At 38.3% G+C, this 27,794-nt stretch overlaps 2 protein-coding genes across 11 annotated transcripts in view; one reads left to right on the top strand and one right to left on the bottom strand.

Moving 5' to 3' along the window:
• The window catches only part of MAPK10 (mitogen-activated protein kinase 10), a 593,150-nt gene extending 580,537 nt beyond the window's left edge, over positions 1 to 12,613 (bottom strand). Inside the window, exon 1 of the mRNA XM_043906261.1 lies at positions 12,260 to 12,613. The gene's annotated coding sequence lies outside the window, so the exon portion shown is untranslated. The remainder of the gene's footprint in view (positions 1 to 12,259) is intronic.
• Positions 12,614 to 12,873: 260 nt separating this feature from the next.
• Positions 12,874 to 27,794, top strand: part of PTPN13 (protein tyrosine phosphatase non-receptor type 13) — a 210,786-nt gene continuing 195,865 nt past the window's right edge. For 6 of the 10 annotated variants that reach the window (XM_043906254.1, XM_043906256.1, XM_043906255.1 and 3 more), the window contains exon 1: positions 12,878 to 13,310. Coding sequence is in view for 1 of the 10 variants with exons in the window: in XM_043906257.1 (XP_043762192.1) it covers positions 14,275 to 14,284 (10 nt within the window). In the remaining 9 variants the exon portion in view is untranslated. Of the gene's footprint in view, positions 13,311 to 14,267; positions 14,285 to 27,794 lie in introns of those variants that run through there. The other 4 variants (XM_043906258.1, XM_043906251.1, XM_043906249.1 and 1 more) reach the window with 2 other exon arrangements.

The raw sequence follows: 27,794 nt of genomic DNA, 5'->3' as shown, positions 1-27,794 counted from the left end.
AGACATAAGAGACACAGGTTCGATGGCTGGGTTAGGAAGATTTCCTGGAGGAGGAAAATCACAACCCACTCCAATATTCTTGCCTGGAGAATTCCACGGAGAGAGGAGTCTGGCATGCTACAGTATATAGGGTCACAAAAAGTTGGACAGAACTGAAGCAACTTAGCAAGCAATTTAATTCAAGAATATGCCTCTCCACATTGCTTCAGTCAGGCAGATTTAGCCTGGAACTGTGAAATAAGGAGTGTGTGAGTTTCTCTGTGGCCTTTCCAAGATTCTTTCCAAGAGCAAAGCCTATTTCATATTCACCAGAAAAATCACTCTTCTATGGTGAGTGGTATTTGAATAAATGGTTTTCTATTCCAATGCAAATTCATACTATTTTTGGAGTATATACTAAATTCATGGGCCCCTTTTATTTCGAGTGAGAAAAAAAATTATTTTGAAAATAGAGAGGTGACCTAGCAGACAGTCAGAAGTTATTACATCACATCTGTTTGAATTTCTTAAGGCATATGGACATAGGCTTGTTTCAAATAAAAGAGTACAGAAAGAAAGGAGATTAGCTCCATGCCTTAAAACAGAGAAAGAAAAAATGTCAACATATGTAAAACAACTAAAAGAAATGAAAGATGTATTGAATCACTACTATAAGCAAAGAAGGCATTTACCCCTTACAACTTCCCAGAGGTTAAAAAAAAAAGTCCTATCAAAAATATGCTAAAACTGTCAAATATAGATTTTATCAGCTCTCTATTTCAGAAAATTAAATCCATTAAAAATTGGGTATATTCACAAGCAGGACATTTAAAACAAAGAAAAAGAGTAAGAACTTTATTGAAACTCCATCAATGATATTTCAATTGCATCAAATCCTCCAAGAGGGTGTTCCATCTGAACAAATATGTATGTTCACTCTTGTTCAGTTTAGCATAGTCAACTTACTTTCTTTGAGTTGTTTGTTAGTATGTGTCCTTTATTGTTGAAGATTGAGATGTAAGAATTTGAAATTCTTTATATAATCCATAAACATGAAGCTCTGAAGAGATAATTTTTTAAAATGTTATTAATAGGAATAAAGGCATAACTTAACAATTGAACTGAATGTTCTTGCATGTTACTAGTTGGCATTGATAAGCTTCTAGAAATTATGAAAATACAATGAATCATTCTTCAAACATTGAAGTAGCATGTGAACCAAATGATTTTCACAACTGATGCCAAAATAGGAACTAATTCTATTAAAATATCATTAATCGGGCATCCAGTATAAGAGGAATTCTCAGAAATGTCATAGTAAATTGACAATTTTCCCCTTTCTCTTCAAAAGTATAAGAAATATTTATCATCTGTGAAGGTAATAGCAAACATGAAAACCATTTATGAAAAAATAAGCCAAAAGTAATCCTCAGCTCTTTCAAAGTCAAAAGCAGTGTTTATTGGGAAGAAGAGACTTAAATGTCCAAGGCAAAATAGCTAACTTTAATGCATATTTATGTCCTTAGAAGTACATTATAAAGTTTATATTATTTTCAAGGGCTACATGTTGTTATATTCGTTGGAAGGACTGATACTGAAGTTGAAACTCCAATACTTTGGCCACCTGATGCAAAGAACTGACTCACTGCAAAAGACCCTGATGCAGGAAAGATTGAAGGCAAGAGGAGAAGGGGACAACAGAGGGTGAGACGGTTGGATGGCATCACCGACTCAATGGACATGAGTTTGAGGAGGCTCCGTGAGTTGGTGATGGACAGGGAGGCCTGGCGTGCTGCAGTCCACAGGGTCGCAAAGAGTCAGACACAACTGAGCGACTGAACCGAACATGCTGTTATTACTAATATAAATATATGATTTTCAGAGAATGATTACAGTAGTAGTGTGGAACAGGCAGCAGTAGTAACAGAGTAGTTACTGCAATAGTAACTACTCTTGTAGTTAAGCAATAGTAGTAAGCAACAGGTTTTTGCATATATAATGCAAATATTATGTCAAGACTTTGGTTTTACCAAAACTATACAAGTGTTAATTTCATTCATGATCATATCAAAATAACTACCTTGGCTCTTTGTTTTCCTCTCTAAAACAGGCCTCTTGTGTCTCAAAGCTATTATATTTTACTTAATCTATATCTATAGCAAGACTGAAATAATCATGTATGTTATCTTAAAAAGGGCTTCCCTGATAGCTCAGTTGGTAAAGAATCGCCTGCAATGCAGGAGACCCCGGTTCAATTCCTCGGTCGGGAAGATAATGCTGCAGAAGGGATAGGCTACCCACTCCAGTACTCTTGGGCTTCCCTTGTGGCTCAACTGGTAAAGAATCCGCCTGCAATGCAGGAGACCTGGGTTTGATCCCTGGGTTGGGAAGATCCCCTGGAGAAGGGAAAGGCTATCCACTCCAGTATTCTGGCCTGGAGAATTCCATGGTCACAAAGAGTCGCACATGACTGAGCGACTTTCACTTTATCTTTTAAAAAAAACCATTTATATGACACTGTGGGGGAAGAAAGAGGCAGTTACCTGGCACTGAAAGTGAAAGTGACGTCGCTCAGTCGTGTCCAATTCTTTGCTACCCCATGGGCTGTAGCCTACCATGCTCCTCCGTCCATGGGATTTTCCAGGCAAGAGTACTGGAGTGGGTTGCCATTTCCTTCTACAGAGGATCTTCCCAAGGGATTGAACCCAGGTCTCCTGCATTGTAGGCAGAAGCTTTACCGTCGGAGCTACCTTGGGAACTAAATCAGTGGACCCTGAAAGACTAGTAATTTGATAGGAAATTTTCCACAGTAACAAAGAAAATAAACAAACAAAGACAAACTAAGGATACTTTAAAACTCTTTTAAAACCAAAAATTAAAATAATCTCTTTTATAAGATTTTTACATTTTAGTTGATAATTTACATGCACATTTTAATTTTACTACTGTAGTTATAGTTGAACATGTTATTAATACAATTGTTGAGGTGATACAAAAATTCATATTTTATGAAATATTGCATTATTAGAATACAGATAATTCATTTATCATTTGTTTTACATTGAAATAGCTCATAAAGTTCTTGCTTGTTTACTGAAAGAGCCGTGGAAAAACTCATTGTTACTACAGCTGTATGCTTGTTCACCCTTCTCTCACCACCCACTGGCTGTTTGCTGAAAGGGAGGGCTGGTGATCTTTCAAAACATCTCCTTGAATGAGTTTTTGCACAAAAGTGCTTTTACTTTCCGTTGAAGGGAAAGAGTAGTATGTGTGTGAGTGGAGGTAGGGTGATGGCAATAAAGAGAAAGGCATGGCATGGTGACTGCCTCTCTTTACCTCCATCCACATGAAATAATTTCGTCAGAGACCTTGTGATGTAATGAACATAAGCAGTGTCAAGAACCAGGTGGCAAAGTATGGCACAGAGGTGGCCTCGGCCCTGCAGTTGAGCTCAGTCCCACTCTTACTCTAGGTGAGCAGCTTTGGAAGCACTGAGAGATAATCCCTTTGACCCCGGCATGGATTCCCTCATGGCGGAGATTAGCAGCAAGCAATATTCAGCACTAGACTTTCAGGAGAAGGTTGGAGGACAAGAACAAAGACAAACATTACAACATTACAGAACACATAGGATCAGACTCTTGGAGAATCCTGGAAATATGGGAAAGAGGTGAGACATTTTCAGGAGTCTAGGGGCCCAGCGGAAGCAGAAGGGGCTAAATTTTTATTACATATACCTGGAATTCAGTTCATACCCTAGGCTGGTGAGAGTTTTAAAGAATGATTTTTGGCTATTCAGTTGTTAGCGAACAGATACTCCATGTAATTCAAATTGCCGGTGGTGGGACTGAGAAGACTTTCCCATTAAGAGAACTGGACAAGAGAAAGGAAGATCGTTCAAAGTACAATGAAGTAAGAGAATGCTTATGGAAACCTGAGTAACAGGAGTATATTCTCTGATCAAAGGCAACAGGGGTCCTTCTTCCATGTAACTGTTTTGAGAAAGGAGAAAAGTCCCTTTTCCCTCCACACGCCAACACTATACATAGAATATTAATATCTCTGCTATTTGCCCTTTCCCCTTTTCCCCTCTCCCTCCCTCAATAGACTGACAAGAATAAATGTATCAACCAACAATCAACAAAGATTAATATTTTCTGAATACTTTTGGTGTATAAGATACTGTGCTAAGCACTATACCAGGATTTTTCAAAATAAAATAGGAGCACTATTAAATGACCTTCAGTTAGTCAAACCGCAAGATTAACTGATGTTCTCCATTTCCTCTATAAGACACATAGACTGATACCCACTGCCTTTGAATGTTTACTAATGAGCCAAACCATGGGATGTGAACATTTATCCTTCCTCCAGCTGAGTTAAAACAACCAAAAGCCATTCATTCATTCCCTTCACAGTATCTGAGTGCCTATTATGTGACAGGCACTGTTGTAGGAGCTAGGGACATAGCAATGAATAAAACAGACAAAAATCCTACTTTAATCAAGCTTACATAAAAATCAATTACTTTAGTTTTCCAAACTCTTAATGTAAGTTATTCTTGTTAATGTAACTAGGTAATTTAATTTTTATATACTTAAGTGTAAAAGACATTTTCCTATTGAAAATCAAGTTGAAGTTTTAAAATGGTTAATTTTATGTTATGTCTATTTTACCATAATTTTTAAAAAAGGAAGTTGAATGCTACAGAAAGACAAATTGTTGCCACAAGTTACCAGAAGCAAAAAAACTGGAATATACTAGACAAATATAGAAGTACTCTAAAGTCATATTACTGTGCTAATGTCCTTAGGTTCCATGTTTCGTTTAACATAAAACAGAAAATTGTAGCTTTTGCATTTGGAAAGAGTTTATGTAAAAAAGGCAACCTGGAACTCAGGGTCAGAATCAAAGACTGGCCCAGGATCAAAAGATTTGCTAATGAATGTATAATGACAGATTTTTTTTAGTAAAAGTAAAGCACTTAAATTATATATGTATAATTTTTTTTACACTTTCCTACTTTAACTTTGTAGATGAACTAAAGGACTGCTCAGCTTCAACTCTCTTAAGATAAACTTCCTCTCTTCGTGTGGTTGTCAAGTGTGGCAGGTTCAATGTTTCTCCCACTACATGATATTCTAAGTCGTGAGAGGGCCCTAAACTGGTCACCAGTGTCCATAAATTAGATCATTTTTCCTCTTACTTTTTCTTTTAAACATTACAGAAGAGAATGCAAAAATCAAGGCAATCAACTTTAGAGGAATTTCTTACAAAGTGATGCTTTGTTTCATTAAACATTCTGATTCCACCTAACAAAGCCTTTAATGATCAACTTTCCTCCACAGCAGCTCACTCTCATTAGACTTTAGTTTATGTTCTTTGAGACAGAGCATAAACTAGGAAGCTTAACTTCTGATTTGGTTTCCATTTCTGGGAACACTTTTAAAAAAAAAAAAAATCAAGATTAACAGTCATGAACCCTAAGGCAAATCCTTTAGGTCAGATTTAGATGACAGTATATTCATATTAAATTACCTTGTGTGTGTTTAGACATGGCCAAGTTTCAAAAAGCAGAAGGGCTATGCTTATTTGCCACACTCCCTTCAACCAAAGTGAAGAGGTGGTTCCAAAACTTGCCAGGACAAGTAGTAGAAATGAGTCAGAGAGGACCGGCCCTGGTAAAAACTGTGAATTAGGCAGTTTGACTTCAGCGCCACACCCCTTGAGTACTATATTCTTCTCTGCCCCTCCCTTGGTATCAATAGCCCTGAGGGTCACCCTCACACCGCATACCTCTTCCCCACCAAATTCCTCTCTCACCGTTCCTCTTCTACTCACACTGAAACTAGCTTCCCCTCATTCCTCTTTCCCCTTCACTAATTAAAATTTACCTCCCCAGTCTCTCTCACCCTCAAGGTTTAAAGTGACAGCTATCTAATCTGATAAATCAATCACAGGAATGCCAGAAGAGAGAAAGTTGGAAGGGAAAGCAAATTTAACTTTACACTTCTAAAGTTAACACCTTGCAGTTTAACTCATTAGTGACTAAAAGTGAGAATTACCAGCTGAGGCATTCAGGGGAGAGAACTATTCTGAGTCAGGTGGAGCACCTGGCAAATCAAGTAGGAGGAAGTGAATGCTTTTAGCCTAACATGGTACCATTCTTCATCTGAGTGGCTAATAAGTCGTGGTCAAGTTTCGGGGCCAGGGTTTCCCTGGTAGCTCGGTTGGTAAAGAATTTGCTGGTAAAGAGACCCTGATTAGATTTCTGGGTCAGAAAAATCCCCTGGAGAAGGGATAGGCTACCCGCTCCAGTATTCTTGGGCTTCCCTAGTGACTCAGATGGTAAAGAATCTACCTGCAATGCGGGAGACCTGGGTTCAATCCCTCAGTTGGGGAGGAGGGCATGGCAACCTACTCCAATATTCTTGCCTGAAGAATCCCCATGGACAGAGAAGCCTGGCATGCCGTTGGCATGAATGTTGAGTTTTAAGCCAGTTTTTTCACTCTCCTCTTTCACTTTCATCAAGAGCCTCTCTAGATCCTCTTTGCTTTCTACCACAAGGGTGGTGTCATCTGCATATCTGAGGTTATTGATATTTCTCCCGGCAATCTTGATTCCAGCTACAACCAAACAGTACAGGGGGAAATTAGAAAAGAACCAAGAATCTGGTTGGCGAAGAAAAGCAGAAGTTACAGGAGCATCACAATTACATTTTTTGACAATCCTTCATAGGACTACCTGACCCTAGCACCTAATAAATACTTTCAAAAGTTTCTCTTCAGAATCAAAGAGATTTTTTATAATTTCTGTCTCATTAAGTTTAACACTAATTGCAAATATTTGTACCGTTTTGGTTGTTGCTGTTATTTGATTTTTTAAAACAGTGCTGTAAAGTTTACAAATAGCTTTCATACACGTATTTCATTTACTTCAATTGAACATTGAAAGAGCATTACAGGCTAGTACTCAATGGACATGGGTTTGAGCAAATTCCGGGAGATAGTGAAGGACAGGGAAGCCTGGCATGCTGCAGTCCATGGGGTTGTAAATAGTCAGACATGACCTAGCAACTGAACAACATGTGGAACACATCAGCTACTCTTATTTCCTTCACTTTCTAGAGGAAGAAAATCATGCTCAAATGAGTTCGGTAACTTGCCAAGATTTGTACTTGAGTCTTCCAAGTGCAAATGTTGTGCTCTTCTATTGTACTGAGCTACCAGGCTGCCTCCCAATGCTTAGAGTTACCTTTGCCATTGCTGTCATGTAACTCCTCATCCTAGGGGAATTCTCACATTTTAAAGAGAGTTCAGCTACCACCAAAAGAAAACAACCTGCTTATTCAATGGAGCTGAGGGTAATTGTAGTCCTATCTGGTTTCCATCACTGCATTTTCTCGCTAGCTAATTCTTGGTTCACTTGGAGGTGTTAGTACTGCCTCACAAAGTCTTCCTTAAACACTGTCAGAGTTTGTGCTCCAATTACCTGCTCATGTTTTGGTGGATTACTTATCTCGCTTCTGCTTCTCACCTGAGCAAAGTTCCCATCACAGTCCTTACTTTGTAAGCAAGAAAGGATAATATGTTCCTGGGCTTAAAGGGGGAAAAAACACTAACACAGTTGGTACAAGCCAGAACACAAATATTTCATACTGAGATGAACACAAGAAGTCAGCTGGGAAAACACTGCCAGTTACAGATTTCGATTAGCCTAGAATTCATTTCAACCTTTTAGATTCATTTCAACCTTTAAAAGGTGATATTTTAAAATCACTGGCATTTAAAGCACATAATCGCAAAATTTTGGAGAGATATATGTCCTTTTCTGAATTTGTTGAAATGTTTATTAGACACTTTCCCAAATAAACAAAACACACATTCCTGGAATACAGTCTCAAGGAGACTATTATGGGGTGATCCCCGGGTCCCACAGAAAATATTTCTTAGGATGGTCCTCAAGTAATGAACATTCTGAGGCTCACGGACCATGTTGTCCTTGTCCAGTTGCTAAGTTGTGACGGAACCTTTGTGACTCCATGTACTGCAGCATGCCAGGCACCCCTGTCCTTCACTGTTTCCCTGAGTTTACTCAGATTCATGTCCATTGAGTTGGTGATGCTATCTAAGAATCTCATCCTCTGTCGCCCCCTTCTCCTCCTGCCCTCAATCCTTCTCAGCAACAGGGCCTTTTCCAGTGAGTCAGTTCTTCGCATCATGGGGCCAAAGTTTTGGAGCTTCAACTTCAGGATCAGTTCTTCCAATGAGTATTCAGGGTTAGACCATGTGGGAGCCCAATTAAATTTGTGTTATGGCCAGCTATCTAATTTCTTTATTGTTAGTAGTGATACACTATGTTGACCTTTCTGTTTATAAGTTTTAATAGAAACTAGCAAAAGAGAAAGAGATTTTCTTTCATCTTTTAGAGAAAAATCAGGTATGCTAGCCTCTGAATTAGCACTGTCCTATAGGACTTCTCCGGGAATTGGTGATGGACAGGGAAGCCTGGCGTGCTGCAGTCCATGGGGTCACAAAGAGTCTGACATGACTGAGCGACTCAACTGAATAGGACTTCTCGCCATGATCGAAATGTTCTGTGTCTCTACTGCTCTGTATCTGTGCTACGCTTGAAACACCACTAGTTCGACTGAGGAACTGAATTTTTAATTTAATTAAAATTTACAAAAAATTTTTTTTCATTAGGAAAACTTTTAAGATCTACTCTCTTAGCAACTTTCAAATATACAATAGAGTGTTATTAACTATAGTACCTTTGCCATACATTATATCCCCATGAATTTATATATCCCCATGACTTATTTTATAGTGGGCAGTTTGCCTTTTTTAATCCCTTTAGCTTTCTATACAAAAGTAAACAATCTTGTGAAGATTTTAAATTAAAACATTTCATAAATGCAGTTTTTTTCTGGATTTCTAATTCTTGTAGAAACCATTGGTAACAGTATAAATATTGCCATATATCAATACATAGATATATGTACTTTTGAACAGAAATAAGATCATTTTGTATGGCCACTTGATTTTGTCACCAGGTAATATACCTGAGTAACCATAGTTAACTTAATCATTCCACCATTATGAACATTTATTTTGTTTTTAAATTTTATGACTATCAACAATACTGCAAAGAATATTCTTTTTTTTTTTTTTTTTTCTTTTTGCCACACAGCATGTGGGATCTTCACTCCCTCCCTGACCAAGGATCAACCACGTGATTCCTGCATTGGAAGCCTGAAATCTGAACCACTGAGCCATCAGGTAGGTCCCACAAAGAGATCATATCTCTGATCATGGGTATAAATATTTTTATAGGATAAATTTCAAAAAAATAAGTAAAAGGATATAAACATCATAAATTATGAAAGACACTGCAACTGCACTCCCAAATGGAATAACCCAACTTATAATCCTACCAACGATGATGAGACAGTATCTATTTCACGTGTTTTCACCAATACCAGACATTACATCTTTAAAAATATTTTTCCAATTCAATAGTTACAAATATTTTTTAGTTTTACTTCTCTATACAGTTGTTTTATTTTAAAATATTTATTGCTTTTTAAAATTTCTTTTGTAAATTTCCTATTTGTTGCATTTTTACTCTATAGAACCTTTACATGGTTATGTAGTAAAATTTACAAATTCTTTTAAGGTTTTGGGGGACAAATGGGTAGTTACTGCTACCACAAAATAAATTCCATATGGATCAAAGAATAAACTGTGAAGGCTATAAAAGTTCTAGAAGAAAATATGGGATAATATTTTTGGTAACAGAAAATAGACTGACTTGTAGATATACAAAAAGATGCTCATAAGAGAATCGAAAGTACAGATGTAATGTGATAGCATTTTGTATCTATTAGATTGGCAAAGTTCAAAAAAGTTTAATGATGAGGATGTGAAGAAACAGACTGCACTCTCAAAATTTCCATCTGTATTAGGATGACTGTAACTTGTATCACTTCTTGGCTTTGTCCATCAAAATGTAAAATGTTTCTCTAACTCATCTTTTATTGCTTCTGAGAGTTTTTCTATTAGTCCTTAGGGTTTGCATATAATTTGCAAACAGATGACAATCCTAACATTTTCAGTGTTTAATTTCTTGTTTCGATTCCACACCAGTGGATAAAGAATCCACCTGCATTGTAGGAGACACAGAAGACTCAGATTAGATCCCTAGGCCGGGAAGATACCCTGGAGGAGGAAAATGGCAACCACTTCAGTATTCTTGCTTGAAAAACCCCATGGACTGAAAAGCTTGGTGGACTATAGTCCAAAGGATGGGAAAGAGTTGTTCACAACTGAGTGACTAAGTACATTCCATGTCTAATTTCATTGGCTATCATTTCCTTACATGGACTGATGGTGGGCATTCTTGGCCTTGCTCCTGACTCCAGCAGGAATTAGCATAGTGGTTCATTATTCAGCAAGTTTCTGACTTTGATGTAAAATATACATTCTTCAAAACTGTTTATTAAGGAACGATGCTGGATTTTACAAAATCCTTTGCAGTATCAATTAAAGCACACAATTTCTCTCCTTTGACTTAATATAGTCAACTATATAAATAAGTCTTCTATTACAGAATCATTCTTATATACTTGGCATAATTCTTAACTTTGGCATACATTTGTAATATAGTTCCAGTTCTGTTAATATTGTACTTTAATTTTACATTATATCCAAAAAGGAGATTAAACTATAGATTTCTCTTTTGTGTACTCTATCAGGTTCTGGCGTCACAGTCATTTATTTTTAAAACCAGCCTTTCAGCTCATATAAAACACAAGGATCACTGGGAAAAAGCCTGGAGGGCAACCACCTGAAAAGGCCTTAATGCACACACACACAGACACTCACAACACTTTAGTTTTTCTAACTATTTTTGTGAAAATTTCCAAACCATACTCTTTATACCTTCTTTCTGACATGAATGCATAAGTTATCCCAAGTATTATGGATATTGCTTTTCTTTCTAATAAATGCAAGAACTTTTCTTTCAGTAGCAAAGCAGAGGCAGGTGTTCCATGAAAGCTTTTATTCTCACAAAACGACCTCTCCCACTGGACCTTCCTAGCCCATACTTAAGCAAGAACATTTAAAACTTCCTATTTCAGAAAATGAGGGAAGGGCTAGGGAATTGCTCCAATCCTTCATTTCTGTCTCTAGGTCAACTGGCCTGATCTTCTCATTGTTATTTACCTTCACCACTCTATTCCCACTGCTGCATTTTGGTTTTACATTTTTCCTGCAAATAAATGTCTTTCCTCAGCTTTGCTTCCTTCATCCCACTCCCTACCCTTCCAAGTCCAATTTAAATTCCTTTCCTCCTTAATCTGACTAATCCAGTCCATTTGACATACCACAGACTCGCTCTCGTTGACTACCGTACTGCATTCAGTGTCTGGCTGCACATTCTGGCTATAATCTCAAATTGTTTCAAGAATGCTAGTTTTCTTTCTTAGGCTTTGCGTTTATCTCCCTGAGGGCAGGGTCCTTATCTTAAAATTCTGCTGTGCATTTTCTATTGTGTTTAGTGCTGTAAGTAATCACACTCAGCCCACATTTGCAAGGCATATTCGACTGAATACATCCACCACAGTTATTATTCATTTAGTGAATGAGATAATGAAAACGCAAGTGCTCGCCAAAGGTAAATCATTATTATTAATTCCCTCATTCATCATACATGTACAGCAGCCTCAGGGGCTAAGGAACCTAAAGATTGCAGCTCTTATTTTGCTTCAGATCTCTCCATTTTGGAACCAGCCAAGAAGTTCAGATTCATCTAGGGCTTAACACCGGGGGTCCAAGAATAACTTAACCTTCAGTTCCAATTGTACCGGGTTTACCTTATACTTCTGAGAGTAAACCCAAACTTTTGAAACTCAAATGATAAGATAGCCTTTGCTCATGAATTCAGTTAAGACTTCCTGGTTAAACTGTGGACATCTAAATCTTTTAGCTTTCAGAAGGGTCATAGCTGCTAGGACATACTTTTACCAAGCTGTAGTATGTAGTTCTATAGAAAAATGGGTGTCTTTATTTTATTCCATTATGTCAAACCTTTTCATTTTTTTTAACTTTAGGATTATCTGAACTTCAGAAGGAAAATAACAAGATTTTACATACTTGATTGTTATTATTATTATTTCAAATAGATGAGAATGTGAGTTTTCCTGAGGGCATCTGGGGTTGACCAAATGTTCCACCGCATCTCTGAAGATCACTTTACAACTCTGGGGAAACTCACCGAGCTGTTTTCGCCGACCCCGCCATTTCCAAGTTGCAATATTGCTGCAGGGAACTGGCGTAGCCCCGCTCTTTCTCGCATTCTTCTCCTCACCCTTTCAAAGCCCAAATCCGCCCGGTAAGAATATGGAAACAAGGCTGGAGATAGGGGAGGGCAAAGAGAGGGGGAGGGGTTTATTTAGATTCACAGAGGAAGAGCAGGGCATTTTCCCATTCTCCCTCGCATTCCCCAGGGCCATAAAGTTCTGTTTCCGAAGTTGGAAGTGTGGCGGCGGTCGGCGGCACTTTCAACTTGGCCTGAAATTAGGAGTCCACCCCGGAGGGGCTAGGAACTTTTCCTGCGGGGCTGTCAACCTGAGCTTCTGGCAAGACAGAACTTCGCGAAAAGCCAGGCCCAAGGCACCGGTTGTCATAGGAACCTGGGCGCCGGTCTCCTCGGCGACCTCGTCTCTAGGGAGGGGGCGGGGCTGAGGGGCCGTCGGGCCAATGAGGTAGAGGGGACGGCGGGATCGGAGATCCGCGGGGCTCCAGGAGTCCGAGGAGGGTTGATTGACAGGGACTGGGGCGGAACCGGGCGAGCGCTTAGAGGTGGAGCCGGAGTGGAGCCGGGAGCTCCCGCAGCCGCGGCGCGGCCAGGGTGACACACCGGGATTACCGCCCAGAGAGACAGTCGTGGCGGGCGAGCAGCGCTCCCCGGCTTCCCTGTTTGCCTCAGGCCAGAGTTGAGCGGCCCGGCTCCGGAGGGTTTGGGGAAGCCCTTGGAGGCGCGCGGGGCAGCCGAGGGTGCGCGAGCGCTCCAGGGTCTGGCGGTCGGCCGGGGTCGCCGCCGGAGCGGTGTTTCGGAGGCGTGGAGGAGGAGGAGATGCTGCTTCTCTTCCCCCGCTCCCCAGGCTCCTTCTCCAGCTTCTTCGGCCCACGCCCGCAGCCGCTTGGGGGAGAGGAGGTGGTGGCTCTCGGCGCCCGCGGCGGCTGCCCGCGGCCCGCCCCGACGCCGCGTCCCGGCTGCCCTTGCCCCGTGCGCCAGTAGCCGGACCGGGTCTCCGGACAAGCGGGTAAGGACGCGCGCTGCCCTGGGCGCTGGGCTGGAGGGGCGCAAACTGCCAAACAAAGTGCGCCGCGATCTCTCTTCCTCCTCTGTTTTGTTTTTTTTTTTTTTGCTCCAGCTCCTCAAAATCAACCTCTCTGTGGCCCTGGTGGAAGGAACTTTTCTTTGGTGGGCCTGGTGAGGGTAGGAAGGATGAGATGCTGTTTGCTTGTGAATTAGGTAGATCCGCCTTCTCGGCGGAGGAAAGCCGGATCCTTGGGAATTAAACCCCAGAGGGGATGAGTACAGAGATTGTGGGGCAGTCGAGAGTGACATTACCCCCATCGTGCTACGCCAGCTCTGTGCGTGCCGAGGGAAGGGCTCCCGGAGTCTGTTTCTCATTTCTGTAAATGATTGTGGACGTGGTGTGGTTAGAGGCCGCCCAGAAGAATGTGTATATGTGAGGGTTCGAAGAAGAGGGGGTGGGGTGGTGGGGAACAGAGAGCAGAGGGACGGACACTGCCTGATGCAAGCTCTTTTATTGCTCTTCTCTGCGTTCTGGAGTTAACCACCCCCCCCCCCCCCCGCCCCCAGCCTCCCCGCCTATGCTCTTTGCAAGATGCTGTAGTACCGAAAGCTGGGAAGCTAAAGTTTGGTAGAGGCAAGAAAGTTTTTACGAAGTTTAATTTCCCTGTATTGTAAGTATGTTGGAGAAGGAGGAACTGGGAGAAATATTACCACTAAAATAGATTTACAGCAATGCAGTTTTCGTTGGCCTTACACAGAGATGATCGACTCCTCCACGCACTTGGGCAGCTCATCTGTTCCACAGCCTGTGTCATTTTCGTTTAATTGCATCTTTGAAACAACAAACGCGGTGACTTCATAGGGAGCTTCCTGGAGCTGAGTTTACCTCTCAGAAAATGGGGCAATCGGGTTTGTTTTCAAGGCGGGGACCTAAACAAAATGTAGGACACCTGATCTGTGGGTTGATGGGCGCAGGTAACTAATTAAAACGATTTTAAAATTTAGATCTACAGAGGCTACTAAAGGATTGGGGGGACGGGGGGCGGGGGGAGGAAAGAAGTTATTGCATTATGAAACAAGCCTTGGTATTTTCCCAAATTCTTGATGACTGGGTTGGCAGGGTCAACGTGAAAACTTGCTTCATGCTCATTGCTCGCTTGTGTTGTGCTATGATACAGATTATTTCTTGTATTATTATCATCAGCATCAGTAAGTTCTTGTATGTATTGATTCAGTAAATTCGCACAGAGGCTAATGGACTGCTTTACGATCCAGTTTTAAGTTTAGTTTACCTTTTTCATAATAACTTTGTGTTCTAACTTTGATGTTCTAGCGGCTTTGTGGGAGTATGTGTGGGGGAGTTGGCAGAATGGAAGCAGGAGTTAAATAGAAAAAACATCTAGGTTAGTTATTAAGAAAAGGAACTAATTTGTAGTGTTTCACTTTTACAAGAACTTATTTTTTAGCTCTTATGTAGTTTGTCTTGGATTAACATTTGTTCCACCAAAACTTTTACTTGCATGAGAAGCCCACTTATTTTTAGGAGAGTGATTACCATCATTTAAAAATATTTATAAATGGCTTTTCGTGTCACAAGTAGCACACATACGCAAACCATAAAAACCAGTGTCAATTGCAAGCATGGACTTTGATACTATAATGGGATCAAAAGTTTTAAAACCTACATTATTTTTTCTGGAGGCATGCCTCAAATGAAAAGTGAATGTGAGAATTAACTAATCAGTTATTTTCAGTAAATGATAGGTATCAGTCTTGAATGGAATTTATGTATTTTTTTTTTTTTAATTAAGAAGAACAGGTCAAATCCTTGCTTTATTCTACTTTAGTAGGTCAAGGATGGAATAAGGAACATTGTAACTTCTCCTGTATCAGTTGAGTGTGTATTTTTTCAGCTCATCTTATGGCCCAGCCCAGACTTACTAGAGAAAGGGATTGCCTGAGATAAGCCTCTGCTGCTGCTTCCTTTTTATTTTTTATTTTTTTGGACAAGAGTTTGTAATTTTAAAATAAACTACAAAACACTTTTGTGGTGCAACTAAGTTGTAATTAATACCATTGAAATCGAAAGGAAACAGTGTCATGCCTCAAGCCTGTGCATCTAGGAGTTAACTCCTGTCAACATTTTCTTATTTTGGAATATGCTTTGGGAGAAGTCTGTGCCATGAATTAGAAGAGTGAGTTGAAGGTTTTCTCCTGTCAGGCCTCTGATGTAACCAAGTGTGACTCCTTTGAGTTGATGACCCTTGGAAAGGCTGGGGCCTGAAAAAGGAGAAAGGATATTGGGTCTCAGGACTGAAGAGTTAGTGCTGGTGGGGAAGGGTGAGGGTCTCTTGCGCTCTTTCCCATTTTTTCCACTGACAGCTTTTCTTAATTTGAAACTTAAGAACAACCCAGGAACTGCATTTAAAAAGCTTTTAATAAGCAAATTATTATAGAACGTTAAATGGTCCAAGTTAAATTAAAAGTAACATAGTCAGTGTAAATTTGTTTATTGTTGCCCAGGAAATCCTATGGACAGACTCACTGTAGGCAAGTCCCATCAAAACTGTGGTCTGTAATTGACAGACTTAGAGGACGAACTTACCGTTGCAGGGGGAAGGATGAGGGAAGGGGTGGTTAGGGAGTTTGGGATGGACATGTCCACATGCTGTATTTAAACTGGATAACCAACATGGTTCTGCTGGGTAGCACAGGGAATTCTGCTCAATGTTATGTGGCAGCCTGGATAGGAGGGGAGTTTGGGGGGGAATGGATACATGTATTTGTATGGCTGAGTCCCTTTGCTTTCCACCTGAAACTATCACAACATAGTTAATTGGCTATACTCCAATACAAAATAAAAAGTTAAAAGAAAACAAAAAACTGGTCTGTAAACTGCTCTATCAGGAAGAGTTCCAGTAATCCTGTGAGTCTAGGGGGCAAAGTGAAAACCCCTGTCTTACTGTTTAGTGTCAGGCCCTGTGACTCCGCAGCCTGTATGAAGGCTGGATGACAGTAGCTAATCGCTTGTGAGGCAGTAGGAGACCAATTATTTAACTTCTTAAGGTAGAAGGACAGCAACTCCTACATGGCCTAGTGCAGAGGCTGGTGGAGATGTGAACCACAGATGAATGTGTTTTTTCCCCCAGGGTTTGCTTAGGAAATACAGGAACTGGTTTAAGCACCTGTTTAAAGATGTTTGCCTTAGCCTGTGCTCCACCACTGAATCCTGCTTTTTCTTCATTTTTCTTTCTTTGATTCCAGTATAAGAATTTATTGAAACAGACTTCCTCAGAGAGAATTCTGCTATAGTGTAAAGAATGTGAACTTTACTGTTTGAGAAACATGTGCCCAAATCCTAGGGAACATCTTTATCTTTATTTTCCACATCTGTAATTTAATAATACCTACCTCTCATACTATTTTGAGAATGAAATTAATAATATATACAAAAGTGGCAAGTACAAATTGACAGTAGTTTATTTCCTCCTTTTTTAATCTCTTTTATATATTTGAACAACATTCAGTAATAGCAAAAACTTATGATGGTACACCCAAATTATTCCTGAATGTTTAGAACATGTAACTCACCATAGTCTTCAGGGTGAACTTGGATCTGGGTTGCTGAAAGGCCTTCTTGCCTACCAGCAAAAAAATATCTTTGGTTGCATACTGCATCTGTGCTTAATAAACAATTTCTTATTTTCTTTCTAGTTTAGTGATACTCTGGCTGCATGATAGAATCACCTGGGTGGCTTTTAAAAATCTTAATGCCCAGGACTCAATTCAGACCAATTAAACTAGAATCTTTGGGGTTAAGACCCAGACATACATATTTTTGGAAGCTCCCTAAGAAATTACAATGTGGAGCCAACTTGTGAACCAATATTCTAGTCCTCTCTAGAAGGTTAGCATAGAAAATTCAATTCTCACAAATGTAGCACCAGTGTTGTTATATTATGTACTTTCTTCTACGTAAATCACAAGAATTTAAAGAAAATAAACTTATGTCTCTGTGTATATACCCATCTACAGGCTTTTTACTATTTGAATCAGAATGTAAGGTATAAATATTTCCCTCCAGTTCCTTAAAGCTGCACATGTTAAATTTAAATTAATTTAATTAGGTATCATTTAAAGTTCAATTCCTTATTTCACTGAACAATTTTTTTAAACCATATTATTGAGGTATAGTTGATTTACAGTGTTGTGTTTAGTTTCTGACTCAATTGTATATATATTTTTCATTTTTTTTCCATTATGGTTTATCGCAAATAGTAAGTATCATTCCTTGTTGTTTATCCATCCTATAATAGTTTGCATCTGCTAATCCTAAACTCCCTCCCCTCACTAACCAAATTTTAAGGGCTCAGTAGCTACTTTTGGCTAGTAGCTGCTGTAGCGAACAGCTCGGCTATGGAACATTTCTGTCACCACAGAAAGTTCTGTGTTACTTAGAGATTTTGAAATTTGTATTCCAATTTCTCCTTTGAAATGAGATATATGTGACATATATATAGTCTTTTCTGTCAGTTTTATAATTAAAAGTATATATAGTATTATTTTTGAGAGTTTTTGTAAGGAGCAATGCCCCATTTTTTGATGCTAATATTTCCTCTTTCTTCAGGTTCTTGTACCTAGTTGTGAGGTTTTCTTTCGCCAAGTTAACCGAAAGGAGGAACTTGAGTGTCCTTGTCTGTCATTTATATCAGTGTGCTCTGAGTCTAAACAGTTTTAGGAAACAGAGAAATTCATCAATTCAGCCTAAGTGCTGGAATTTGATTCAAGGTTTTTCTTTCTGGAGGAGGTTCTTTTTTTCCTTTGGCAAATGAAGTCTCTTAGTTCTCATATGATATGGTTGAATTTTCCAACAGAAAATCATCTTTAGTTTTAACATGACCATGCATGAGAGACTTTTTCTTCCCCAAAGAAAAAAATCCTCTTTAACAAAAACGAGGCTCCAAAACAGTTTGAGATGTTTGAAAGCTAACGCTATGTCATCAGTTTTAGTGGTATTTGTCACTTGTTAACTACTGAGGCACAACTTAGAGGAAACTGTACGCATAGTTCATCTCAGCTGCACACTCCCCCCACCCTCCCCCCCCACCTCCCTGCACCAAAAAAAGTCAGTTTTCCTTATTGGCTTAGGGTTTTAGGCACTTTTTCTAGAAAAATGTAATTTCTAAAATAAACATTTAAACTATTAAGGGATTATTTATTTTAGGTCTTAGTGTAGTAAAATACCTCTCTGGAATATATAGTGTTGAAGTGAAGAAATAATCAGTATTTTGACCCAGGAGTTTACCTGATCGTAAGATTTTGAATGATAAATTCATTCCCTCAGAGTCTTTCATATTCTTGACTTGGAGGTATGATTTCTTAGGATTATTTGAATGCAATTGATTAAAGTCATTCCTCACACAGTCTACTTTGATTTAACTCTTATGGCTAGTTTCTAGAAGTGAAGGAATGAACTTCAGACAATGATTCAGATGTAACGTATATCAGTTTTCTAGGTACTGTGTGAAAATTTACAAAAGCTAAAATGTATCCTTGTAGCTGTACTTCATGAAAGCTGAAATAGATGTTTCGTTAAAAAAAAAACTGATCAGCTATCCTTGAGTTTAAAAAAATTAAAACATTTTAGATTAAAAAAGCTGATAAAAATTTTTAAATGTAATTTAGGAATATTTGATTATCAAATGTAAGCTATCTAAAACTGTTTTGTGGTTATATACCATTCAATTGAGTTCAGTCAGAACTTTGAAATTCTTGCAGTGCTTTGGGGTATATAAAAATAAATAATAACTAGGGTGTGTTATTACTTGATACATGGCAGTATTGCTATTTCAGTTAATACTTCAGTGTTCATTGTTGCATAGTTCTTACACTTACAGAGAAATCTAGACTGTATTGCTTTCCATTGTTAAAATTTAATGGAAATTTTCAGTTTTTAAATAAAAGAAAATATATTAATGTGATCACATATACTTGTGTAAATAAAGACAAAGCAGAGCTATATTTTTTAAAAAAAAGATTTCATCTAAATCTTTCTGTTTGTGCTTAAAGACTTTGTCTAAATTCAAAGGTATTTTAAGGCTGTATTGAGGTCCTGAGGTTTAATTTAAAAATATATGATACTATTCTTCCACCTAAAGGGATTTTAAAGAATCACTGTTGATGGACCAAGCCAGTTGAGTGTTTTTCTAATAGCAAAGTGATGAATCTGGAGTGATAACCTTATTGTGATGACCTGCTCCCTTTTTAGTTTTTCTGTATTCAGTAAGTATACATTGAGTACAGTAAGTGTACATTACATTAAGTTCAGTAAGTGCCTCTGCCAGGCACTCTGCTAGCCACTGGTGATACACAGAGGTCACATTTCCAAGCCTGCAGATAAATGGAATAGTCTGTGCCCACAGATATTTAATCATCTGAGATCATGCCAAGTAAACCAGCCTGTTGACAGGATTGACAGGATATATTGACACAGAAGAGTTGTGAAGATAAAAATGAAATGATATGTGAAACCTTACAAACATCTGGGTTGAATAGATTTGAAATCAGTTGAAAACTGATTTGAATAGACATAAATTGTTTTTAGATGCAGTTGTGCATGGTGTTGACCATCCCTCTTTGATTTAGAGAGAGTATAGCACAGAATTTCGACCATGGACTCTGGAGCCAAGCTGCCTGGGTATTAATTTCTGTCTCTGATATACAGGCTCTATGGCCTTGTGCAAATTTTCACCTTTTTTCCATCTACAAAATAAGGATTATAGCTAAGCCTCTTTTATAGGTTTGTGGTAAGGATTAAATGATTAATTCATTAAAACATGTAAAGCAACAAAGCAGTACCTAATACATGTTGTTGTTCAGCCGCTAAGTCATGTCCGACTCTGCAACCTCATGGATGCAGCGCAGCAGGCTCCATGGGGTTCTCACCTAATGCATATGGGTATTTAATAAATATTAGGTTATTATTTTTGATATACTTACATTTTACTTATAGCAGTTTTTTTTTTTTTTTAAACATTGGGTAAAGGTAATATGTGAACTTAAATGTATTTTTTTGTTTCAAAGTTCATGGCCCTGCTTGTTGCTTGGGTTACATGTTTCTGTTTCTTCCACTCATTACTTGGACTTGATATATGTTACCTGTGCCTAACTTTCACACACTTCATGGTGAAAATTAATGTCATTCTCTTCAAACTACTTTTTTTTTTTTTTTGCCATGCCTTGTCGCTTGTGAGATCTTAGTTTCTTGACCAGAGATTGAACTTGGGCCATGCAAGTGAAAGCACGGAGTCCTAATCACTGGACCACCTTGGAAGTCTGTAAACTACTCACTTTTAGAATCCTACATCTGTTTTGAAGTTAACTTTTTAGATCGTGTGACATGTGGCATATCTCTTCTCTGAGAACGGATCTGATTCACCTAAATAATACATTCATATTCTAGTAAGGTGAATTATTAAGGAGGATTTACTAATTTCAATTAAATTGGAAAATGATTATAAAGTAAAAGGAGCAATTTTTAAAATGAGACTGTGAACATGATTAGAAAGGAGAGTCCTCGAAATGTCTCTGATAATGTGTGTGTTGGTCCCTTAGTCCTGTTCGACTCTTTGTGACCCCATGGACTGTAACCCGCCAGGCTCTTCTGTCCGTGAGATTGTCCGGGCAAGAATACTGGAGTGGATTGCCGTTTCCTTCTCCAGGGGATCTTCCTGACCCAGGATCGAACCTGGGTCTCCTGCATTGCAGGCAGATTCTTTACCATCTGAGCTATAGGAAAGTCCAGAAAGGAGAGTCCCAGAAATGTCTCTGATAATACTGTGTTTGAAGCCAAAGGTATCTATCCTCCCAAAGTGTCTATTTTGAAAGTTAACACTCTCAAGATATGTAAATTGTTCACAGTCACACAAACAGAGATATTGCTGCAGTCCGTGGAGTCACAAAGAGTTGGACACAACTTAGCAACTGAACAACATGTTGTTATGCACTTAGGAGTAAGCATTTTGTAACATAACATAAAATTCTTGAGTAAATATTACTGGATATTTATCCTGTTACTGTGTGCACTTTTAGACCCTTTAATATTCTAATATACCTTATGAATCGCCAAGATAATAACATATACATTTGTCCCTTACTATTCTCCAGGGGATTGATTCCAGGACCCATAGGGATATAAAAGCCGCGGCTAGTCAAGTCCCTTATGTAAAATGGCATAGTATTTGCATATTACCTATGCAAATCCCCCCACATACTCTAAATCATCTCTAAATTACTTATCATATCTAATACAGTGTAAGTACTGTGTAAATCATTGTAAATACTATATAAATCCTATGTGAATACTTGCCAGCATGCTGCAAATTCAAATTTTGCTTTTGGGAACTTTCTGAAATGTTTTTCCCCCAAAATATTTTCCATCCGAGGTTGGTTGAATCTGTGGTTGTGGAACCTGTGGTTACAGATGGTCAACTGTTTATCATTTTCATTTCTTTGACAATTTAACTGCAGAATTCATAATGCATCTCTCGTAACAGGGGCACTGATTTGGGAAATATTCTGTGTGTTTGCCCTATCCAAGACCACTGCAATGAATTGTTTTGCTTCTTCCAACTAGAAATTGCATTAGGTTCCTAGTACAGAGACCTGGCATCACAGTGACCTAAAGAAGATTGGGATTTTTTTTCCTGTAACATAAAATCTTGGCATAGTACTCCAGAGCTGCTGGATGACTGTTTCAAGAAATGGCAATGAACCCAGACATCTTTTTTTTCTTCTCTACCTCCTTATAATATGGCTTTCATCCTCACAATGCCCTCATGGTGACAAAATGGCTGCTAGCATTCTATTAAAAATGTTGTCCTTCTAGTTAGACAAAATATGGAAGAAATGGAGGAAATGACAAAAATAACAAAAGGGGAGTGTGCCTGCGAGCTGAGTCAGATATTCTCAAAAAATTTTCTTGAATTCTTTACCCAGTGCTGTACATCATGGGATGCTGGAAATTGTTTTTCGCTGGGCACTTGGTTGTCCCCAACCTGACAACTGAAGAGAGTAGATTTTGGGGATTCATTTATTGTTTTCTTCAGATTTCCTGACACCTGATCTCCATTTGTTTCCAGCTTATGAAATTTGGTTGTAGTAGGTATGGATAAATTATAGGTCCTATGCTAGGTTTTGGGGTGAATACTGGACTTGGTTTTACTGACTTATTGCTTGATAGCTAACACGTCTATTATGCTAATTAAAGTGCCTTGACCTAGAAAATAATTAAAAACTGGATTTACTGTCTATGGAGGCTAGTTCACAGAGATTTTTTAGTATTTTATACTTTGTGTGGTTTGATACTTAATTCCTTGTAATAAATATGAATCATTCATACAATTTTTATTATTTAACCTACCATTGAAATATTAAATTGAGATATCACTAACCTTTAACAGGACAAAGTTAATATATTTATGTCCATTCTTAAATGTTTAGCTTTTGTGAAAACTAAATATAGGCTGTGTCATAATTTGCTATTCACATTCAAACAAGTTTGGAAGCATAGTATAGTAGAAAGAGCACAGATTTTAAGTTTAGATAGTCGTTGGTATGTATTTTAGATCTTTTAGTAATTATAGTCATTTGGGGTAAGTGATTTATCCAATCTGTTTGATCTATAAAATGGAAATAATATCTACCTCAGAAAGTTCCATGAGGTTTATTCCTGAGTCATTACATACATAAAATGGTTGGGCACAACCCATTGATTCAGATAATCAGAATTCTTTACCTTTCACCACCCTTTTCATCGGTATATATTGGACAAAATAGCAAACTAAGAAATATGACTATACTGAGAAAAAAGCATGGCTTATCTCTTTCTCCACTCAGATTTTAGCCTCAGAAGTGTTTTGATTAGGTCACTGACTATGCTTTGGTTATCAAATGTTTTCCAAGTAAGATCTTTTTAGACATAGTAGCTACACACTGGTCCCTTTAAAGCTAAAATGGTTGACATCTTAAGGGAAATAGAATGGGCAAATCTGCCATGTCTCCTTGAATATGTGAAAACTATGGAAACTGGTAGAAAAAATACCCACAGAATTATTTGGCAATAGTTAAAATAGCAGCAATTTAAAATGTTTTACAAGTAGTATAAATTTTTGTTGTAGTGGTCTTTTGTTTCTTAACTAAACTAATTATACAGCTGTGAAACATTTGACTGACCACTCTGTGTTCAGAACTGTTTTTGGTATATTGAGGAATGGGCTTCCCTGGTGGCTCAGTGGTAAAGAATCTCCCTGCCAGTGTGGGAGACACAGGTTTGATCCCTGGATTGGGAAGAACCCCTGGAGAAGAAAGTGGCAACCCCCTCCAGTATTCTTGCCTGGGAAATACCTTGGACAGAGGAGCCTGGTGGGCTGCAGTCTCGAAAGAGTCAGCCATGACTTAGCGACTGAACAACAACAGCATTGAGAAATACTAAAAAAAGAAAGGAAAATGGTTCCTACCAAAAAAAAATTAAAATATAGGTTTAAAAAAAAAAGCAAAAAATAAAAATTAAAAAAAAAGCAAATAATAAAGATAGGAAACCATTATATTACAAAACAAGTAATACACTACAAGTTTTAAGAAAGTGTGGCTCAATCGAAGGATTCGCTTGGGTAGAGATTGATCTGTCTTGGAGACATTATTATTATCTGGGAGCAAGCGTGGTGTATCATTTGTTGTTGTTAAGTTGCTGAGTCATGTCCGACTCTTGTGACCCCATGGATTCTAGCCTGCCAGGCTTCTCTGTCCATGGGATTCTCCAGGCAAGAATACTGGAGTGAGTTGCCATTTCCTCTTCCAGGGGATCTTCCTGACCTACTCACTAGATAATTTTAATAGTGAAGATCATTTGTAACTTTTATTTTAAGGTTAGAAGTAATGATCTTATTAAGGTGTGGTCATTAAGAATAGTGTATGACCCACTCTCCGTTCCATTCTTAATGCATTTAAAAATTGTCCTTTGGTTTGGTTGACAGCTGTGGTTACCAAGCCCCAAGCTCTTGGTGACTGCTAACAAAGTTTCTTTTCTTCTCCTTTGAATTGACTCTTTCAGTAGGCTTGCATGCCTTGTATGTGGTGCTGTAGAAGGGAGATAAGAGAACTCCAAAATTTCTAAATTTTCGTTGATCATACAGTTTTAAAATTCACTTGCAATATAAATTGATTGACATTTGCTTTATTTGGAGAAGTGGAATTTATATTCTGGAGTTCTTTGAAACATAAAATCTCTATTCACCCTTTCCCTTAACTGTTTTCACAGCTTTTTTTTTTTTTTCCACTTAAGAATTGCATGGCATTCTCATGCAAATAGATGATCATACAGTTTTTCACTCAGTGAAAAGTTTTGTTGCTCCACAAGCTTTAATTACGGTAGCAGGTAAAGTGTGCTTTATTATTTTTAGGTATCTTATTTTTCCGAGAGGCAAAACATGCGTATTGAACAAGATTGAAAAGTACAAACATTAAAAAGTCAGTCATCTCTCTAGTCCTGTCTCCAGGCCCCCTCTTGGGGTGCTTTGCTGTAACCTTCATTATCAGTAATGTCATCAGAGCCAGGAGGAAACATGAATGAATGATATACCAAACAGATGGTTTAGTTTTCCTTAATGGGAAGCTTTACGTGCACCCTCTTAGTACGCTAAAAAGTTCTGTGCTTTTGAAAATAATTTATAGAAAGTCTTCCTTTTTTATATATTTAACAGTTCATTTTATTTTTTAAATTTTCTCCCTGCCCCCAATTACCTCATAAGTCAAACATGTCTCATATTTTTGACCTGTTTATCTCCATTCTTTTATTACCAGTTAGAAATCTGTTAGTAGTAAAAGCAAAGTTGAATGTTTTACCATTAACATACCATTTTGTTTGTTAAGTTGAACATTTTCTTTTAACTGAGGTTGATAAATATTTGGTACAGCTGAAGTTGGATCGTTTTGCAGTTGAAAGGGCAACTTAAATGTATTTCAGTTCTTTTATGGAGCATTGAGTTACAAAGAAACCCTAGTATATAGAAATGTTTGGTATATAGAAATTTGCTTATTCTTCTGGTTTTCTTGGTTGATGCATGAAAACTGAAGACTATATATGGACTCTTACTTTATACCCAAAGTTAAAATTTATTGCCTGCTTAGAGTGCATTGGCAGAAAAAGTAAGAGCATACTTTTCTGATGACATTGTTTTAGCTCTTTGTAATTATGCTGTCTTTTATGTATACCTTTTGAAACAGGCAAAAAAGATAGGGTAGATTTTAGTTTCTAAATGCAAGCTGTATCTGAATTATCTTATGAATTGGTTAAAATAAACATTTTGGGATGCTTCCTAGACCCCCAGGAATTTATAGTTTAAAAACATACTCCACATACAGCTTTCCTAAAATTGGTAGAAAATAAATATGCTTTTTATTGTATCTTTTTAGGAATCCTATCTTCCCCCTTTAAAAAAAAAAAAACATTTTCACCATGCTTTTATACATTTGTTTAATAGGTTAAAAAATATAAGTTAATTTGTTGGGATAATGCTATACATACCTTTCAGTAGGTATCACCAGCCTCCATACCTGTAGGGCCAAGAAGGGTCAGAGATAGTTGAGGGGGAGAGGAAGACAATAATGAATGATAGATATTGTGATGAACGAAAGGGTTCAGACTGTAGCTAACATGGACATCTGCTCCCCACCTGGAGTCCTGCCCCATCTCCTTTTCTCCCAAGATTTCTATATGACATTTCTCTAATTTGTGAAATTTTCCAGTTTATAAATACTGACACAGTTTCACACTTAGGAAAATATGGCCTGGGCCATTGCTTTCCAGGAGAAACACAAGTCTGCAGGCCAAATAAAGCCCGTGGGCCACAGTATGCCACCCATGCCCTAGATTCTTTTAACTACCTTACACTTGTATGAACTTGCCATATTTTGTTTTGATATTTATTAAGGGATAATAATGATAATGCTTCCAGCTGTCTGCCTTGATTAATATTTCACTTTAGCATATTAGTCATATAAACATTGGATTTTCGTGTTAGAAGAAAGGAAAGAATAAGACTGCTTTCTAAAATGTGTCAAGGACAGTGTCTGTGTAAATGTATCAAAGACTTGGTTCCATGATGTTTCTTAGAAAAATTTGGTTCTCAGTCCCTTTCTTTCTTAGTCTGTCCTTCTTCCTTTTGCCTGCCTGCACATCCAGTATCTTCATGCTCTTCCCATGAATGTTCTTTTCATTTACAAGAATTATGAAAGAAATTCTTCGTATAGAAACTCTGCAGAATGAAAATCATTCTGTGACTGACTTAAGCTGCACAAACTTCTAGACATTCTTCACTATAGCATTAAAATTCCATAGCCTTAGTACTATTCCTTTCAAATGTGCTTTTTAAACAGAAGAATGACTGCCTTTAACAGTTAGTGAAAAGACTCACACAGAATCAGTCTAGAGGGGCAGGCTCATAACCATGAAAGATTTTGACCCCAAGCCATCAAGAGGGATGGTTGAACTGAGATGCCATTTACAGTGGCTCAGTACAGATAAATAAGCATAATAAAGCAGCAAAACTTCCGCTTCTAGCCCAGATGGAGTAACAGGGACAAGATTCTGTCCACAACAGCTAAAAAACGAACAAGATGTTGGAAACAACCGTTTTTAAGCCACTGGACATCAGGCAGTGAAAGACAGTGATATCCACGAGAGAGAGAACTAAGGTGAACCTTCGGATTGCTCAGGTTACTAACTTGAGAGAGTTTCTGGGCTGTGGTGCAGGGGTGGGAAACCAGGTGGAAAATGGTAGACACCCTGAATTCAGCACTTATTGTGGAAAGTCTGGAGAGACTAAGGCAACCAGAGTTACCAGGACAGAGTAACAGAGCAGAGAGAAGCCCAGAGGGGTTCCTCCAGCAGGCCCTGCAGAGGGTCCTCTTTGAGTGTTCAAGCTGAGTACTCTAAACACACGCATGTGAGAAAACTTAGGGACTGTAGAGGAGCCACACAGAAGAAAGAAAAGGAGCAGTACTTGTGGATGCTGGCAGGGCTGGGAATAGTGCTTGTTCCCACAAACCAGGCTGGAAGACCTCAGGGTTCATAGGGTGTTAGCTAGGGTACACAGAAGAACTCACCCCACCAAACGAGCCCTAGACCTGCATTGCTCTGGGCCAGACTAACACATCTTAAACATTAGACCTGAAAGGATCAAACTTACAAGTTTCCAAGTAATTTAACTTCATCCGTAAGCAAAACTCAAGAATATGTATAAATACATTCAGTATCCAACAAGATGAAATTCACAGTATTTGGCATTCAATCAAAAATTTCCAGGCTTTGTAAAGAAGCAAGAAAACATGACTTGTAATGACAAATAGATTAGACTGCACACAGAGGTTAGAATAGCAGAAAAGTACATTAAAATAGTTTTTTTTGTATTCTGATAAAACTTTATTT

The sequence above is a fragment of the Cervus elaphus genome, chromosome 6 (assembly GCF_910594005.1).
Source record: "Cervus elaphus chromosome 6, mCerEla1.1, whole genome shotgun sequence".
NCBI lineage: Eukaryota > Metazoa > Chordata > Mammalia > Artiodactyla > Cervidae > Cervus > Cervus elaphus.
Note: the sequence above shows the minus strand (reverse complement) of the source record. Positions and strands in the feature narration are given on the sequence as shown.